This window comes from Malus sylvestris, chromosome 10 (assembly GCF_916048215.2).
Source record: "Malus sylvestris chromosome 10, drMalSylv7.2, whole genome shotgun sequence".
Classification (NCBI taxonomy): Eukaryota; Viridiplantae; Streptophyta; class Magnoliopsida; order Rosales; family Rosaceae; genus Malus; species Malus sylvestris.
The window spans coordinates 8,404,083-8,424,154 of record NC_062269.1 but is presented as its reverse complement, the minus strand read 5'-3'; the positions used below and the strand labels follow the sequence as shown (position 1 = coordinate 8,424,154).

Here is a 20,072-nt window from a genome sequence, read left to right as displayed (position 1 = left end):
ATGGCCGACCCATCATCCACAAACATGCAGTTGATTTTGTTCTCTCTCACGTATCTAGAGACGAAGAGAAGAAGGTTGTGAGGTTTTACCCTAGCAGTAAGTCTTTGTTAGTGAAGTTGATTGTATCATAGGCGGCACAACATGTGGCATATTCATGTGACTGAAGCTTTAAGCCTTCGTCCTTGCTTACTTGCACCTCATGGTCATCGAGACTCACCAAGATCGCTACTAGTGCTTGTCGCATCTTTTTGGGCAATCGTAGTGCTTCCTCGATGTTAAAGTGTGCCGGCAGGCTTTCTTTGGGCATAAAGGTCTTCTCTTTCTCGATGGCGATAACTTTGCCTTTCGAGGGCTCTTCTATCTTCACTTCAACCATGTGACAGACATCGGTAGTGCACTGTTGGAAGAAGTCTTTTGGGAAGTACTCGTGCAAGGAGACGGGAATGCGTGACTCTTGCTCCATAGGTTCCCCTACGTACATTGGCTTAGTAGTTCTTACGCTCATTTTGGGCTTCCTACTATTATGGCGGCGCTGCTTTCTCCCTTGTTCCACCTTTGGCTGTGTAATTTGTGGTCTTGGCTTCCTTGTCTTTTTATAGGTCACAAGTGTCCATCATTCTTCATCATCGATAGGCGTATTTTGGTTGCTTGCCCCCAGTGATGGTTGTACGAAAGGTGTCGTGTGGCTTGGGAACGGGATCGAAAGATTCGAACACAATCGTGGTAGTGTGCGTTGCGGCCGTGTCTTTCAGGTCGAGTTCAATTTGACCTTGTTGTGCTAGCTTCATGATGAGCTCTTTGAAGACGAAGCACTTGCCAACAGGATGACTCATGATATGATGATACTTACAGTATCTAAGATCATTAACGCGATTCATCTCTTCGGGGTGCTTGCATTCAGGTAACTCAATTACCCTCTTATCCAGCAAGTCATTTAGCATTGCAGCCATATCAGAGTTAGGAAAAGAGTACGTCTTCTGCTTCAGTTCCCTCAAGGTGTTTTTGTACCTGTCTTAGGTGTGAGAAGTCACACCTCTCTTCATCTCCTTCGTTTTGTTTTTTCAGGAGATCTTGACGGGCGCAAAGGGTAGTGTGGACAATAAAAGCTTTATTGGCGGGCTTTTTCCCAGTATTGTCTACCTTTGGAGTGAACACCTTATCCTTTTTTAAGTCAGTGATCGGCTTTTTCTTCCCATGACTAGCAATACTCAACTCCATGTCATGGGATCGAGTTGTCAATTCTTCAAAAGTTCTTGGTTTTATGCATTGGAGGATGTAATGTAGCCCCCAATGCATGCCTTGAATGCACATCTCAATGACGGAGGTTTCAAAAAGTTGATATTTGCAATCCAGACTTAATGAATGCCATCAATTGATGTAGTCGATGAAAGGTTCATCTTTCCACTGCTTCGTACTTGTTAGCTCCATCATGCTTACGGTGTGGCAGGTGCTATAAATGTGGTTGAGGATTTCCCTTTCAAGCTGATCCCAACTGTTGATGGACTTAGGCTCGAGGTCGGTGTACCAGTCAAATGTGTTACCTTTTAGCGAGCGCACGAACTGTTTGACGAGGTAGTCTCCCTCTGTCCTAACATTGTTGTAGGTTTCAATGAAATGGGCAATATGTTATTTAGGATTGCCCTTTTTCTATCGAATTGCATGAATTTGGGCAGCTAATAACCCTTTAGCATCCTCAAGGCATCAATCTTCTTGGGGTAGGGCTTTGAGTACAACATAGAGTCATGTGAACTCCTTTCGTACTGTGCTTTAATGATGCTTATGATCATCTCTTGCGGCTGTTGGATATAGAAAGATCTCATGAGCGTGGTGGCTCGATCCACTTTCAACTTCTCTTCGGCTTTCTCCACCAGAGGCTTATCTTATTCGTCAGCTTCTTTCTTTGGCGGATCAACCTTTGGGTTAGCTTTCTTGTCGTGCTACGCTTCCAGACAGTTGACGAGTGTAGCAATCTGCAAGTCATTTTCTTCCACGGTCCTTATCAGCCTTGTGATTGTTTCACTCATTTGTGCCAGTTGCTCCTCGATTAAAACCGCACCAGTAGTCATGACTTCCATGGCTAAGGGATACGAGCTACTGCTTGAGTTGTCATACGAAGTCAACGAGTCGGAGTACCTCATCGGGCTTTCTTCCCTTGGCGCTATTAACGAGGCCAGGGTGATCACGGGCTCGTGCCTTAAGTGCTCTTGCTTCTCTAGCAGAGTTGATGTAGGGTTGGAAGGTACGGCAAAGAGAGCTCTTGCCTTGCTTCGAGTTGTGACGCCCAAAGTGCCGCCACTTGAGGCAAAAATGTTCTTGTTTTTCGAGTTGGTTATGGGAATGGCTTGATCATTTCTTGATGCCATATGTGTTTCTTGTGGATTTGAAGACAAAGATGAGAGGTTGAGAGGTCCCACTAGGTGTGCTAAATTTGTAAACACGAAAATTCTGTAACGAATGAAACGAGAACACGTGTACAAAGTAGATTTGTATTGATGAATTTACAGGGTTACAATCTTTGTTTACAATTTTCCTTTGATTCAGTCTTCAAATTTGATGTAGATGCGTAGGTTGTTGATCCAAGGGTCGCAATGACTTGATCTCGGACGAACAATTGAATGATTGCTTCAAGTTTTGAGCTTGAAACAATGCGTGGATAGTCTTCACTTCTACGTTTGCGTATGACATGCGGCAAATGTGATGTTGATATAGGATTTTGTTGATTCAAGGGTCTTGGCGACTTGATCTTGAATCGAACGTCGTTACAAGTTTTAAACTTGCAACCAAATCTTAAAGGAATCGGCACAAATGCTTGTTGATTCTTCAAGTGAATGCTTCGGCTTTGGTCAAAAGAAAGCTTCAGCTTTGGTTGTACGTTCTTCGAAAAGAGCTTTGGCAGCATATTAATCTTAAAAGATTTGGTAGAGGTTCTCCTTTTGTGAGAATTTCGGCCCTTAAATGTAGAAATTGTCAACATTTATGCTTATCTTGGGACCTTGTATTTATAGACTTCCAAAGCCATGCATTTAGGTGGCTTTGGCTTTGGCTTTGATTTGTGCCTTGATTCGTCCATGAGAGAATTTAGGCATGTTTTGTGTCTTGTTTTCAGCCACTTTCCCTTGCTTGGCCGAAATCTATAGGGCTTGTTGCCTATTTTGTGAGCAATCTTCAATTCTTGCTTGTTTTGTGAAGATGCGTTAGCTTTCTTGCCGGTTTTGGGAGCAATTTGGGCCCATTTCCTATTTTAAGGAGATTTCTTCCCCTTTGCCGAATTTTATGAATGCTTTTGAGCTTCGTTTGCTTGATTTGTGCCACATGTCATTGATGACTTGTCCATTTGTGATGAGTCATATGCCACGTGGAGCTTTGTGATGCATTATTTGTATGCAACGAAATTTACATGTCTACATACACATACGGCAAAGCTCTAGTCTTTGCTACTATACCCCTCCCTTGCACTGCCCATCTATAACTTTTTCCAAAATTTCCTAGGGTGGAAAGCCACCTGCAAAGAAAGGCAATTGATCGGATTTTCGGGGTTTGGCTCGGCGGCGCTAAACTCCTCAGGAGTTGCATGGGCAACCGGATTGTTTGGCATGTCAAGATGGGAAGATGATGATTTTTTTTAAAGAAAAAAGTTTTTAATTATACAAAATAAAATTTGTTATTTTATTATTTAAATATTTTTAATTTATATGACAATATTTAATTATATTTGTGGGACCTAGCTAAACGATGCATCATCACATAACAGAATATTTAACGGAGTTGTGATGGAATGACCACATTGATTTGTGACACCCATTTTCAAGGACTACATTGATCAATTTACAATTTCATGGACCATCTTGATTGAGTAGTTCAATTTCAGTGACCATTTGTGATAAAAAATCTTTTTTTAATGGTTTGGTCTATATGTTTTTGTATAGTTAGAGGACTAAACGATCACATATACTTTAAGGAGTCAAGTTACTTCCTTTTTTAAGACTAGACTCAAAATTAACTTAAAAATATATGCTATTTCTTAAAAACACCACAAGTGAGTTTTTAGATTTTTTTTTTTGTCTTAACTCATAAGTCTTAAGTCAGCTCTCTCTCATCACCTCCTCTCCCCTATTTCTCTCTCCTCGCCCATTATTTTCTTCCCCTCTATTCCCCGATTTTCTATCTCTCCTCCAAATTCCGATCAAGGTAGTTTGAATTTAAATAAGAAAAATTATTTTCAAAACATTAACCAAACGTGTTTTTGAATTTTTGAGATTTAAAAAAAAAATATTTTTAAGAGATGTTCTTTGAAAATTGATGTCATGAACAATTAATATTAATGTAGTAATTTTAGTGAAGTTATTATAAACTCATTTGATAAAAGATGTTGTTAGGTTCACTCACTTGTTTTATAATTTTACTCACTTTATATGTACTAGCATTCACGCACGCGCGTGTAGAAGATATTTTTTGAATTACAGCGTGCTATGTGCGACTTACACGTTTAAAATATATTATTATGCAAGTGCGAAAGACCTTTTTTTTATAACCGGTGAGCGCGTGCAGATGACATTTTTTGAATCATGGCATGCTACGGGCGACTTATACGTTTTAAATTTATTATTATACGCTTGCAAAAGACCTTTTTTATAACCGGTGAGTGCGTGCAGAAGACATTTTTTGAATCACGGCATGCTACACGAGACTTACACGTTTAAATGTATTATTATGCGCATACACGCCTCTTAAGATATTTTGGGCGTGTTTAAAAATAGAGAAAATAATAAATAATGTGATTAAATAAGTTGTCAAATGATTATTTTTTTTTAACAAATAATATTATCTACACTAAGAAGGAGAGGGGGTTAGCTTAGCCTTACAATGGGCTAGCAATAATATGATTAAATTAGTTGTTTATTAAATATTATTTTCTCTATTTTTAAACACGTTCCAAACATCTTAAGAGGCGTGTAATGCTGGTTATAAAAAAAGTCTTTCGCAAACGGATAATAATGTGATTAAATTAATTGTCAAATGATTTTTTTTTTTAACAAATGATATTATCTACACTAAAAGGGAGGAGGGTGGGCTTAGTATCACAATGGGCTAGCAATAATGTGATTCAATTAATTATTTATTAAATATTATTTTCTCTATTCTTAATGTAAATTCTATAGAGATCGATTTTATTATGTGAATTCAACTACTTTAATTGGTTTATGAGGGGTTTCTTCTAACATGATCTAAAATTATTCATTTACTCCAAATATTTGACTTTCCGTTTGTTAATTTACTCATATAAATATATTTAAAACGTGTAAGTCGCGCTTAGCACGCCGTGATTCAAAAAAATGTCTTCTGCACACGCGTGAACGCGTGTATGAAGGCTAATTATTTAACTAATAGTATAGATTATTGAATAAATCTTGTCTTGATATTCAAGTTCTGAACAAAGTGGAGAGCAGAATCAAAATGCCAATAGAACAAATAATTATGTGTCAAAAGCTTCTCTTATTTTCTATTGCATGAAGGTCAAAGATGAATGTGTTATCTTTCTGTTTGTAGTATTTTTATTTAGTTATTTTAGCATGTTATACTGAGTAAACCATCAAGTAGTAGTATATCAACATCTATATGCGTTATGGTGTTGAGCAAAAGAAAACCAAGACAAAATGTGGCAGGTGCATGATGCTAAACTATTGAGATGGGTTTAAATATAAACTAGTTATATTCAAGCACATTACTTTAGTTATGCATCTACAACAGATAGTAAAATTATTGTTCAAATATAAACTGGCTAAATTGAGATGAGTTTAAATATAAATTAGGTAGTCATCTGGGCTTAACTTTTCAAATTTATATTAAAAATAAAAAATTAAAGTGTTTCTTTTTAAATGGGCCATGAATCACCACCGCATGTGTTTCTTAAAAAAATGCTTAAATATATTTTATATATATCTCAAACACCAATTTTTCTTTATTTCCAAACGTCGCTAGAATAAATCTTTGGTCATTCTAATTGTCTCCCCAACAAACCCTTCTTTTGTTGAGGAGGTTACGCGCTTTCCAACGCCAAAACAATGAGAAATTCTGAAATAAAGAAAGAAAACTAATAAAAAGAATTTGAAAACTTTGAGTTTTAACGATAAGAATAAAATAAATGATAAAATGAACAATATCATGATTGATTTTTTATTATAAAAATGTAATTTTTCGTTAAAATGAATAATACCAAAAATTTTTCGTTAAAATTCTTAATAAAGAAAGGTTAAATTTGATGAATAGTGTTGTTTTGAGACCCAAAATTACTCTATACCCCTACCCTAGTCTCACTCAGCTCTAGAGGCTAGAAAGGCTAAGATTGTTACTTATAGGAGACGGTTAGTTTACAGCCGTTGGATGATAATGATGAATAAACAAACCGATCAGCCGTGAATTTTGACAAGGCCAAGAAAATCCGGGAACTAGAAGTCTAGTAGTAGTTGGGAGGGAGTACTTGAGTCACTGACATGGGAAACATTCGGCCTTCCAAATCAAACTTCCAGTCTCCGGTCTCTCTTTCTCATCACCCATCAGACAGTCGTGACTACATGGAGAAAGAGAGAAGAGATTTTTCAGTATGACTATCATATATGGTAGTATATTATGTGTCGTTATATAAATTATGAGATATGTATATTAAAACATTAATAATTTAAAAAATAAAATTTTTCATCATTTACATAAAAATACGTAATGTTCCATCCGTATTCCCATCCCAACTAATTTTTTTTTTAAAAGAGAGAGAGACATGCAGCGTCATTGCCACTGGGTTAAGTATCATATCAGCTGCAGTCGTGTGAACGCAGAGACAGAGAGGCACACCATGCACCCAAAGATATCACCAAATCCATGCATTTAATACGCGTAATCATGATTCAGATTTTTCTTTCTCTTTTTCTTTCTTGCTTAACCAAAAAAATAATAATTCACCATTTTCCCGCCTCATGCGCATTTTCCAGGCTTCCAGCCACATCCCACGACATATCCCAAGGGTCGTATTTAACTTGGCTACTCTTAAGATATTGTGTGATTAATGTACCAAATTTTGTGCTTATAATTCAAATTATTTATTTTATAAATTATTTTGTAAAATATTTAATAAAAATAAGAATGTTTAGTTAATTACGGTAGCAAATAGATAAACTGTTTATAATTCTTTTATCGAATTCGCTCATTTGTTTTATATAATTAGATGAATACACAATGGGAATTACAATTTAGCCCGTCTAACCCAATTTCCGCATGTAATCAATCTAAATGGTTTGGTTTTGGAATTAAATATCAAGTATTTTATAATTATGAGAATCTGTCATAAACAAATTTTGATTTGGAGTTTGGTTATAATTTTTGTTGTATTTGCCCCGAATCTATACCCAAAACTGAACAGCTTTCATTTTTAATACAAAAATATAAATATTTATTATATAAAGAAACAAGTTATCAATAATCATACATTATTAAAGATGAAAATTTGTACTATGCATTATATCGTTCATATGTGCCAATATTTCTCGATAATATAAATATTTATTATCTGCGTTGTTACATTATTTAATATTTATTATATGCAATGTATGTATTGTATCATAGTATATATTTTTTTAATTTAAATTCACTATTTCTTAATAATATAAATATATATATATAAATATTATAATAGGGAAAATGTTACTTAATAGAAAATCTGTTATTGGACAGGTACGGTTACGAGAAAAACCCGTTCTAAAATTCTGTGGTTTTAGGTTCGAGTATGGGGATGACACATCCAAATCCAATGCGTCCCATTGCCATCCGTACTAAACGACCTCTATTTTATTAATTTTTTACAAAGATAACATTTTTGTAGTGGTTTATAATATAAACAGTTTTAATTATGAGCACGAAATTCTATAAATCAGTCCAGTATTATCTTGAGGAGGAATTCCTCCTCAATCTTAAGGAGACAAGTCATTACATTTTTCCTTTAAACTTCTTATCTACTATTGCTATCTTCACTTGTAAGTATCTATATTCCTCCTATGTGAAAGACGGTTTTTGTAGCGAACTATAGTTGGAGCGTTATGTAACTTAATTTAGTTTACTCACTGCTAGTATTAGCAGAGTATTTTTGTAAAAGAATGATATAAGTAATTGCAAAATTAAACTAATTATTTAGATTGAAAATGAGAAGTATAATCAAACATAAGAGCACCTCTGGTTGTGGCAAGATCCATTCTATATCATAAATAAGAACCCTACTATTATGGCCTAAAGTAGTAATAGCTTCTGTGAATCGGTGATGAAGTTCGCCTATTGATAGGCGAGTAGAATGACCTTAGATGAAGAGAATCATACTACTAAAAGAAAAGAACTAATAATTTTGTATCAAACTTAATAACTTAATAACTTATCGGCGAACATTTCTAACCCTTGGAACCTTCGTTAACTCCAACAGGTGAGCACTATGTTATTTTTATATATCAATTTGATTATAGACACTTTTTACAAAAATTCAAGATATATACAAAAAGTCTGTTTTTTGGATGGCTTAGACTATCTTTAAGACCATCTCCAACCCTTAGAGTAAAATTTAAATTTTAGGTTTTAAACTTATCTCAACTTGCTCCAACCATTGGGGTAAATATGATTTAAAACTCAAAACTCATTTATGGGGCAAATTTAGCCTACGATTCCCCCTAGATTAGTGGGGCAGACCCACCATATATGTATATTTTTTTTGGTTTTATATTTACAAATTTATTGAATCCAACGATTAAGATCTAATTTTATCAAATTCAACGGTAAAAAAAAAAATTCTAACAATCCAAATTTAAATCCAAAGGCTAAAGTAATTAAAAAAATATATTTTATGTGTTTTATATTCTTTCATAGTGTTCCACAAGTTTCATGGTGTCGATTTAGTGATTTTTCAATATTTATCGGAATCTAAATATTTTAAAGTTAAAATGTTCATAAAATTAAATTAAGATAGTCTACATAATTTTTTTTAAAGTTACTTTAAGAAATAAATTATCTTAAATTCTTTCTTAAACAATCTCGGACTAAAAACTTAAGGCTTATTATACCCCACAAATGGTTGAATAAACCACACATACTTAATACACCTCACATTTACTTTTTCAATTAAAAATTATCTTTATACACCCCACATACCTCTCCATAATACCCTCACACCCCTACATTCTCAAAACACACATTATATTTCTATATACACCCCAATTTCTTCAAATTTTATAATACTCATTTTTAATTTTGATGGATTGAATCTAGATACTCTGCTGTTCCCAGGCTAATTACTTCTGTGATTGACTTGTTTTTCGTTTGCAGCTTGAGAGATTTTTTTATCTTTGTGCAGATTGGAAAATCTTATGTCACTTCCAAACTCAAGATCTCATGTAACTTTTCTATAACAAAAGAAATAAAAAATAAAAAAGAATTATTGAAAGTTTCAAGCTATTGGCATTGCAATTCATATAGCTGGTTCAAAGGCATAGTTCTGAAGTTTTTCGACATAGTAAATGCCGGGATGTGATAAAATGTGTGGTTGAAGAGAAAATAATTTCTTGCAGTCTCAGTGATTAATAGCATTGGCATATTTATAGACATTTTGTTAGGGTTTTCTCAATCAATGTGTTTGTAATTTCATTAGTTAGGATTTTGTTCAACAATGGAGGATGTGAGGGTTTTGATAATTGAAGAAGATATGTTAAAAGTGATGTGGGGTGTATTTGAATATTTTTTTTTTAACTTAATAAGGTCGAAATTGTCATTGCATAGTAAAATAAATAAGTAATTTAATATTGAATTTTTGGTGGGGTGCATTCAACAATATGTGAGATGATAATAAAAAAAGCTAAAACTTAACCCAAAAGGGTTGGAGGAAAAAACCTGTTTATGGGTCAAAACCTAAATTTTCGGGGTTAAAAATTTTTGGTTTTAACCCAAGGGTTGGATATGGTCTAAATGAGATATCCAATTTTAAACATAAAATTTAAATTTGAACGTTTATGTGGTACTTTTATCATTTTTTAAATTTTGTTCTCCACCTAATATATCAAATTTAAATTTAAATTATCATTTATTGCATTATTTATTTTTATAATTGTAATAAGTATTTTTAGAACAAAAATATAAGAAAAAATGATAAAAAAAAATTATTAGTCACTAAAAATAGATTTCAAGTTGTCAAATTTAGCAACAACCACCTGTGATGTCATGTCATACCATGTAGAAATTAGGATTTTAATTGAAAAACACTTAAGATATTTTTTTATTGTTATTGTTGATAGAAGGCTCGATGAATTAAAGAAAACCTCCTTAAAATTGTTGTCCATATTTAGTAATTTTTTTTGTCAAATTTTCAATTTCAGATTTTGGTTTTTGTGTTGTACATTCGATCACCATTTCTTCAAAATACTTTTCTATCTCTAGCTTGAGTTTTTTTTTTCAAGTGCTAGATAGTCATGTGGTATTTCGTATGTCTTAATATGAGCAAAGAAAATGATATATTTTTTGTGTCTCTTCAGTTATATTATGAAAATTTTCTCCTCTTGTCTCTTTCTTGTTTTTTTGTATTTAATAAATTTATAACAAAATAATTATCAAATGGACTCTTCAAGAAGATAAATCATATAATAGAACTATTAACTTGTTGATAGTTATTGCGTTATAATTAAGTTAACCATTGATTAACTTCGTCTTCAAAAAATTTTCTAGACATAATCTAAACCTTATAATTGCCACAAAAAAATTAGGCATGAAACACGATCAAGTAGAGGAATGAATCAAACAAAGATACTTCGTATGGATGTGCTATCCACACATCCTAATTTACTTCTCATACACTTTTTGATAATTTTTGTCCTATAATCTTTTTCAATTCATTCGATTCGATAATAAAAAATTTAAAAAATATGTGAGAAGTAAAATAAGATGTGTGGATATCACATTCCTTTGTAATCGTGTTCGATTTTTTTTTTTGTCAAATAATCATCTTCGACATTAGCTCAGTTATAATAAACAAGTGGGAGGGCTCTTGAGTGAAATCCTTTGAATCTGTACACATCAATTGCCAAAAAAAGAAACGCTATTTTTGCTCCTTTTGCCAGAATCGCTCTCCCTCTCTCTCTGTCTCCCTCTCTCCCAAAAGCTTCTGAACCGGCCCCTTTCACCTTCCATGGCTGCTGAAATTACAGAAGGTTTCAAACGGTTGAACCCTTTTGCACCCGAGTACTTCCCCTCCTACTATTGCCCCCCACCGCCCCCGCTAAACCCTAGCTACTATTATTCCTCATATTCCCATCAAACTGCCACTACCGTTTTCTTCAATCCCTCTGTTCCCACTGCTCAAACCCTACCCTCTCATCACTTTGCACAAGGTCCTCAAGTGCCTGAAAAACAGCAGCAGAAAAGCTATGGCAATGATAGGGTCCAAAACGAGAAGACGACTGTTCCTCGTCCCATACGGCTAGTTAGGGGAAGAAGGTCCACTTTCAGTTATGGATGTCTAGGGAGTAGTATTGATGGTAAAAAGCAAAAGGGTAAGTACGAGAAGAGGAAGGAGTGGAAGCCAAGGGTTCGCGGCAGCTATAGGATGTCTGACGATAAATTTAGAACTATTAATTGGAAGGGATGTAATGATCTCCGTGTGGAATACTTAAATAATTTCTCTATGCCGAAGAAGGTGAAAACCAAAAGTTACTCGGATGTTTTGCATGTGGAAGAACATGGAGAAAATACAGCCGTCATGATCAGAAATATCCCAAACAAATACACGTATGTTTATGTGTGTGTGATGTCCCCATAGGTTGCGTGATTTTGGTTATCTGGGTTTTAACTTGTCGGATTTATAATGTTTGATTGATAATTATCAACCAGGTTTTGTTACTGTACTGATGATTTTGTTATTGACGAGAAACATACTAGCGGTTCAATCCTCTTTATTTTCTATTGCTACTGAATTAGTTGTTCAATTTTTTTAAAGCTTTGTTTCTTGGTTTTGAGATTTTGGTTGATAATTGCGTTCTTGAGTTCATCTAATTGGTGCACGTATATATATGCATCATGCATGGGCTGTTTTCTAATGAGATTTGGTTCAATTTTGGATTCTGTGAATCAAAGCCGGGATATGCTGATGGCGTTTCTGGATGCCCATTGCGCTGAGGAGAATGATAAACCGGATGTAGGAGATGAGATTTCATCCTATGATTTCTTATATCTGCCTATAGACTTCAAGTGAGTTGTACTTACTACCCTACTTCACATTCGAACTAATTAATGTCTGATAACTTATTTTTTGAGCTTTGTTTCTGAATCAAAATATAATTAATGAAGATACAGTACTGGTAATTTAGATGATTTTGATCTAATTGAGGCACATATATGTACACAGTACTGGGTTTAACAAAGGGTATGCGTTCGTCAACTTCACCAACAGCAAGGCAGTCTGGAAATTTTCTGAAGGGACTGGTGGGAAGACTTGGGATCTTTTCTACTCTTCAAAGAAACGTGAAATTGCCTACGCCAAAATCCAGGTACGGGCTTAATTAATATTTAACATATAAACTTTAGTTTCATGTCTATAATTAGATTGGAGCAGTCGCTCTAGATTCAATGTATAACTGATGTATCCATTAAATTTATAGCCTTGATTGATTTTAAAACGGGTGTTTATAGAATTAAATTGGATTGGAGAAAGTCATTAAATTCAATGCGTCTTGAAGCAAGAAATCATTGCAAACTTGAAAGTTGAAACTTTATTCAAGTTGAAGTCCGCAAACGGATTATTCATGAACGAAACATGCATCTCCATATTCTCCACATCCTACCATTTTTGTGTTGAATTGAAGGGATAACCTTCTTCCGTGAAAAATCCAACATTATCTTGAATTTGGATACAAAGTGTACTAGTTGTATCTATTTCCTCATTTATACATTGCAATTAGCTAGCATTTCATTTCAATCTTATGACTTTATTAGGCGTCTGGGATTGACATCGATTAGATAATCTACTAAATTCATTGGTTATGACCGAGTCGAAGGTAGGAGCGGGGATTAGTAATGAAAATTTTCATCTCATGGAAGGAGAATTGTGATGTGTAATTGTTCAAAGTTTTAGTGGTTTATACAATTACGTTGCAAATTTTTAATTGATTCATTAATGTATGATTTTGATCTTGGAAAATAAATTTATATAGCAAAATATAATGAATGATACAATGGTGTTAGTGGTGATTAATTACGACGTAATTGGTGATCAGGGCAAGAAGGAGCTGGTAAGTCATTTCGAGACGATGAGGTTTCCTTGTGCATCAGAGGACGTGCTGCCGGTGTGTTTCGACCCACCTCGAGACGGTTCCAGGATGTCTGTTCAGATCTCGACTGTAGGCCATGCAGTGGATCTTAATCGACATGACAATTAAACGCTCGTCATATCAAAGAAAGGAGGCAATCATGATGGTTGTCGGTCCACGTCAGTCTCATATCTCTTTCTCCACCGTCAGATAATTCCGTACGACTACTGCCCTAGTGTTGTAATAAGAAAAGTAAGCCCTAGATTTAGTTTGGTTAAGTTTCCATTTCCCTGTCTGTTCTAGTTGGTCTTCCTTCAGCTTTTAGGATATGTAATGAGATGGTAGCGGTGGATGTACTAGATTGTTGCTAGTACAGTAGTGCATGTAAAAAGATGTAGACGGTTGAAGGCCAAACCCTAGAGGGGGTGGAGCTTGGCACCTGGACTTCGTCATGGTCCTTCGTGTCCATCGACATGGATATGAGGCCAAGACGTAATGGAGCAGGTGGTAGGTTCCACCTTCCATATATGGACGGCCCTGATTGTCCTGTTTTCCCATGGATAATGATGTCATCATCTCTATTTTAAACTTTTAATTTCAATTGGAGTGATTTTTGCACGCTTTTCATATTTCGCACTGGAAAATGTTAGGTCAGGGCTATAAGTCGCATCCCTAAAATTTACAAAATCAATCTCCAACTAAAAGGCTAAAGATAATCGGACAAAAGAATTATACTAAGTTTGCCTTGGGCAATATATATGTAGCTCCAGGCATGATAAGTTTTGCCAAAAGAAGTAAAATGAAAGTGAATAAAATATAGCTTTGCATGGAAGATGAAAAATTTAGTACTAAAAGTAAATTTTAAAATATTAATTTTTGAAGAGCTAAATCATAATCAAAGTCTACGTTTAGCCTTCAATGACTTGAAGATAATTGTAGGGAAATCATACCTTTATACCAGTCATGCATTTATGATATGGCAAATGCGGTGTATTTGTTCCGTCAATTATTAAATTTGTCTTATTATATTTGTTACATTATGTTTTATATTTCAATTGGCCTTATTCAGGCTTGAAAAATTATGGTTCCACATTTCTTAAGAATTCCACTTGCTCCAATAAAATTAGAGGGACTTTTCTTCAACCAGCAACATCGAGTTTAAACAACCCATCTCGAAGCAGTTCCCAATGAAATGCAAGGGTTGGGGCACACCATATCACAAATGGCTGTCCAGAAGTCAGAAGTCGAGGGAATCTTTAAATTGGCACTAACTTTTGGGACACTTAGGCTGAATAGTAATGCGCCACATACTTTTCACTAGCATCTTCTTCTCCGAAGTAAGAATCTTGTGTCTACAAGCACACTTTACCAAGATTGCTCGTTAAAAAAATTGGATTTCTATATCATCTCTAGAAAAGATACTGCATAACCCTTTTTTTACATGAATTTAAGCGAAAAGTTGTGGACCGATCAACCATGTTATAGTTTATGGTTGATGTATCAATACACAAATCACTGTCCACACGTGCATGCCGCTAATTTTCTAGGTGATTTTCACCTTGAGAGTTCACCACCCCGATTAAGTCTAAAATACTAGATAATGTCGAAGAGTTTACGTTGAAGATTTTTGGTAATCATTGCATGTTTTTTTTAGATTGAAGTTTGTTTGTACCATACTTAGGACTTCCGTATTTAGACATCGTATCAGGGGACTCAAATGTAATTATGTAATAAATGAATGGGCAAATATGTAATAAGTGAGGAGCCCTTATTCTATAAAAATGGACTCTTCACTCTCACAATGGGGGAGGCCTGAGATCCCCAAAGCCTCACTCTCACATTACAAAGCTCTATCTCTCTCACAATCTTCTCATAAACCGAGAAATACAATATCAGTGTGGACGTAGCCCAAACATTGGGGTGAACCACGATATATCTTGTGTTCTTTACTTTCTTGCAGATTCACGGTAGGATTTACGTTGTTCCAAGACCCCTCTGATTTTGTGCATCAACATTTGGCGCCGTCTGTGGGAAACGACACGAAAAGCTATGTCGGTTCTCTTTCATTTTTCATCTCACCATCGTGAAACCTCACCACAACCTCCATCGGAAATCTGCAGAAACCCAAGTACCAAACAACCCAACACCTACAAGCAGAGACACACACATTCTACACTACTCCCAATAACATCCAACATTGGATTCCAGAAATCTCTATCCCTTTTTGCAACTTCTCTCTGAAATCGAACGGCAATGGCAAGTCCAATTCAGGACATGATCGACACGTACATGAGCATCATTGGCGCGCCTTACTCACTCGCGATTCGAAAGCTGGAGGAATATGGAGGAAATCTTAGTGAAGCCGTGAATGCACATTTTGGGGGGGGGGGAGGGGATATAGAGACTTTACAAATCCGGGGTCGGCTGCTAACCCCTAGTACAATTTCTCTCAACATGGCAAGCCTCTGGGTTGGAATCAATCATAATGTTAGAAAAAGAAAAAGGTGCGGAAAGTGAAGGGAAAAAGGAAGGGGGAGTGATGGTGAAAAAGTTGAAACGGGTTGTGTTGGTGAGGAAAAGAGGAGGGCTTTCCTCCAGTACGCCACCACCCATTTGGAGGCTCGACGATTTCTCTTCTCAGAGTCGCAGAGAACCCACCTCAGAATTCCTCATCCCTCACTCCGCAATGTCACTCTTTGCCAGAAAGCTTTATTCCTCCGTCTGGGAAATCGAGCAAATAAGCAAAGCCAACGGTCGGCTCCACCGCAAGCAGCAGAGGAGAAATGGGGTCGGGATTTCCAGGCATCTGGTGGAGGTTGAGAGTCCTGCTGGCTCACTTCGTGACCAGCCAGCAAGTGCAAGAAGCTTGAGAAGGCTTGTATCAGCATCGCCGATACAACACCATCAATCAGTTGAGAGCAATGGTTGTGCTCTCCAATCCCAATCTCCTGCTACTTGTAGCTTATTGGAGGTGAGTAATTATGTCCATCTTCTCTTGAATATAAAAAATGCCCTCCCCTTGAAGATTAGGAAGTCACCCATCCTTCCCTTATTAACACAATAATCAGAACGACTGATCCATTGGATAGTCTATGAGTGATTACTTTAAGGGTAAAGTCAATTGATAAGTAGACAACAATGTTGTTGATGGATCTTTAGTGGAGCGTTCTGGGGATCAGTTGTATTGTGTCTTTGGCACCAATGGAAAGCTGTTAGCTAAACACAAGAAGATGCAGCTATTTGATATCGACATCCCAAGGAAGATTACCTGTACTGAATCAAAAACTCTCACAGCAGGGCAGACTCCTACCGTTGTGGATACAGCTATGCAGTCAACAGTATCGTGGTTCAGAATGGGTCGGTGTGGATACAGCTATGCAGTCAACAATACCGATGTGGATACAACTATGCAGTCAATAATATCGTTGTGGATACAGTTATGCAATCAACAGCTATGCAATCAACACATCTGCCCTGCTACTTCTTCTTTCTCTCATGCCATCTGCCTTGCTCCCTAATCATCGTCAACACCTAAAACCCACCTGTAATCTCCGATGGGTCGGTGTTTTAGAACTGACCCACATCAGGAAATGGGCAATCGACGGCTGTGGTGTTGGAGACGGAGAGGAATCGGATGGATGAGCTCGCGGTTTCATGCATGTGAAATCATTTTCTGAGAAAGTAAAAGGAGAAAGCCATGTGCTCGCAGTTTCATGCATGTGAAATCATTTTCTGATTTCTGAGAAAGCAAAAGGAGAAAGCCATGTGAAATCATTTTTTGAGAAAGGGAAAAGAGAAAGCAAAAGCAAAAGCAGAAAGCAAAAGAAGATAAAAAGAAGCAGACATAATTGCGGTGGTGATGGCATGCAGAAAAGGGAATTATGAGCATGACTTATTGAGCAGAAGGTCGGATTTATTTTTGAATGATGTAATTTATTTTTTTTATCTTTCGGAGACATTTGTATAATCCCATTAGAGGGTAATAATAAAAAAAAAAAAAAAAAACGCAAGCCCAAAATAATGGGCTGGAATACTATGTGGAGGGAGAATGCCCATATGCCCAAAAGAGCCAGGCCCTATGGCTTCAAATTTATTCAGCACCCTGCAGTACGTTCAGTACTCCAAAATTATTCGGCAGCCTACCGCTATTATCACCAACCAGGTGATCAAAAGTACGCCCAGTACTATAAAATTATTCGGCAGCCTGCCGCTATTATCACCAACCAGGTGATCAAAAGTACGTCTAGTACTCCAAAATTATACATGAGCATCACTCATACATAAACATTCATGAGCATCACTCATGTCAATCATACATAAACATTCATGACCATCATTCATGTCAATCAACATAAACATTCATGAGCATCACTCATGTCAATCATCTTCGAAAGCTTCATTTACAGAGCTCCAGCTTCAAGAGCTCCAGCTTTAAAAACTTCATTTACAAAAGCTCTAGCTTCAAAGCTTCACTTGCAAAGCTTCACCGACAAAGCTTCAGTGCAGGGTATACAAATACCGCATCCGAACAACCGCCACTTTGGCCCATACATGGATTCAATTTGAAGTCTCCAGCCAACAGACTCTATTGACTGAAGACTTGAGGGACTCCATATATTGGGCTTCTACAACTGGGCCTCATGAAAAATACTTGGGGGGACTTAGCCCATTATTTATGTATTAAGGAGCAAACCCTTATTCTATAAAAGGGACTCCCTCAATTTCATTAGAGAGCACCCATCATTTATGTATTGAGGAGCGAGTCCTTATTCTATAAAAGGGACTCCCTCATCATCATTAGAGAGCATTGCCGCCAGCTGAGCAACCACCCCGCCGCGAGCATCAACTCTTAACCCATCACATATGTATTGAGGAGCGAGCTCTTATTCTATAAAAAGGACTACCTCACCATCATTAGAGAGCATCAACTTTAGCCCATCATTTATGTATTGAGGAGTGAGCCCTTATTCTATAAAAGGGACTCCTTTACCTTCAATGCCACAAGCCGAGCCAACCAAGGCAACATAAGCCACAAGCAGAGCAGCCTCGCAACATGTGCTACTTATAGTTAAGCATTATTTCAGATTAGGCACTGCCGCATATCGAGTATCAGTTCTAAACGACATCTAGTTACTTCGGCCCATACATGGACTGAATTTCAAGTCTCCAGCCAAAAAACTCTCTTGACTGAAGACTTGGTGGACGACTGTTTGTACCATACTTAGGGCCTCCGTATTTAGACATCGTATAAATACTCGGATGACTCAAATGTAATTATGTAATAAATGAAGGGGCAAACATGTAATAAGTGAGGAGCCCTTATTCTATAAAAAGGGATTCCTCACTCTCACAATGGGGGAGGCTTGAGATCCCCAAAGCCTCACTCTCACATTACAAAGCTCTCTCTTCCTCACAATCCTCTCACAAACAGAGGAATATAATATCAGTGTGAACGTAGCCCAAACATTGGGGTGAACCACGATACATCTTATGTTCTTTACCTTTTTGCAGATTCACGGTCGGATTTACGTTGTTCCAAGACCTCTCCGGTTTTGTGCATCAACAAAGTTAAACATCATGTTCCTAGTTCACCCTAAAACAATCTCACAGAAGCGGTCATAAAGTGCTTAATCAATTGGTTGCCTGAACCTTAGTGAACACACCAAGTTTTTGGTTCTGCCTATGGCTATGCAATCTTGTATGCAACTATGTTGGTCCGCATGAGGCCTATTGCCACCTAACCTATTTTTGGCGTAACAGTTGATTACTAGGTACGACATGAAGTATATGAACCAAGTGCACCGCCGCAACATATCCAACATGGGTCCTTAAAAGAAGGATATGAACCTTTGTTGATTATGATTATCCTTTGAATAGCCCTTTAGATCCCTTGCAAGAGACCGCTTATTTTACGGATTGCCATTTCAATGAGACAATATTCTTGTCATTAGGGGAGATAAGAGTGTTAGCTTTCCTGAAGAACGGAGCTAATTGCCATGAACGTGACGATTATGTCTTATGTCTATCTCTATACTGCACAAAATGATAAGCAAGTGTGATGTTTCTAGCTTTTAGAATGTTGCTTCAGACGCATTTTTCTAATCTAGCTAAAGTGACAAGATCATATATAGTAACTACAAACATGCATGCAAGGATAGCGTAGCTAACGAAGTTTGAGTTTACATCCCTGATTGAATGTGCCATTCCCGAAGGATGATTTGTCATCCCTGATAAGTTATTTCCCTTTATATAGGCACATGGTACAAAAAGTTGCCAGCCAATCATTTGTCCTTGGCTAAAAGCGTGGCAAATTACTTTGTTCCTAGGATTCACTACCTCAGAAGAGGGAGGATAAAGCATAAAATGAATGCCTACTCGATCACTGTCTCAACCGTTCCATCTCATGAGATTAATCTGGATTATCTCGAGACTTGAAGCTCTTGGTCCAATATACTAGCTTGGGTAAGATATGAAATTGGAATGAAATTATCTCGATGATGTTTACTTGTATGGTAGCTACCAACATAAATGAAAAATGATGATGTCGAACTCCGTTCCATTGATTAGTGACAACATAGAACTTATTGGTCAAATTACAATCCGGGTGAATTATATTCCTTATCAAAGTGTGGTTGGACCTATGGTTCCTACAATGCCTAAGGTAACCCTGTCATGTTACAAGTAGGAAATGAATTGTGATGAGATAAATAAAATTGTGTGATATAATGCAAGCCTTATAGCGCAAAACTTCTCCCA

General features: G+C 36.5%; 1 protein-coding gene across 1 annotated transcript; it reads left to right on the top strand.

The window, feature by feature from the left end:
- The first annotated feature begins 11,200 nt into the window (after positions 1 to 11,200).
- Positions 11,201 to 13,848, top strand: LOC126584194 (protein MEI2-like 1). The gene is made up of 4 exons (XM_050248654.1): positions 11,201 to 11,799; positions 12,145 to 12,258; positions 12,416 to 12,557; positions 13,284 to 13,848. The coding sequence occupies exons 1-4, from the start codon at positions 11,201 to 11,203 to the stop codon at positions 13,443 to 13,445; spliced, it is 1,017 nt and encodes a 338-aa protein (XP_050104611.1). The 3' UTR covers positions 13,446 to 13,848.
- Positions 13,849 to 20,072: the final 6,224 nt, after the last annotated feature.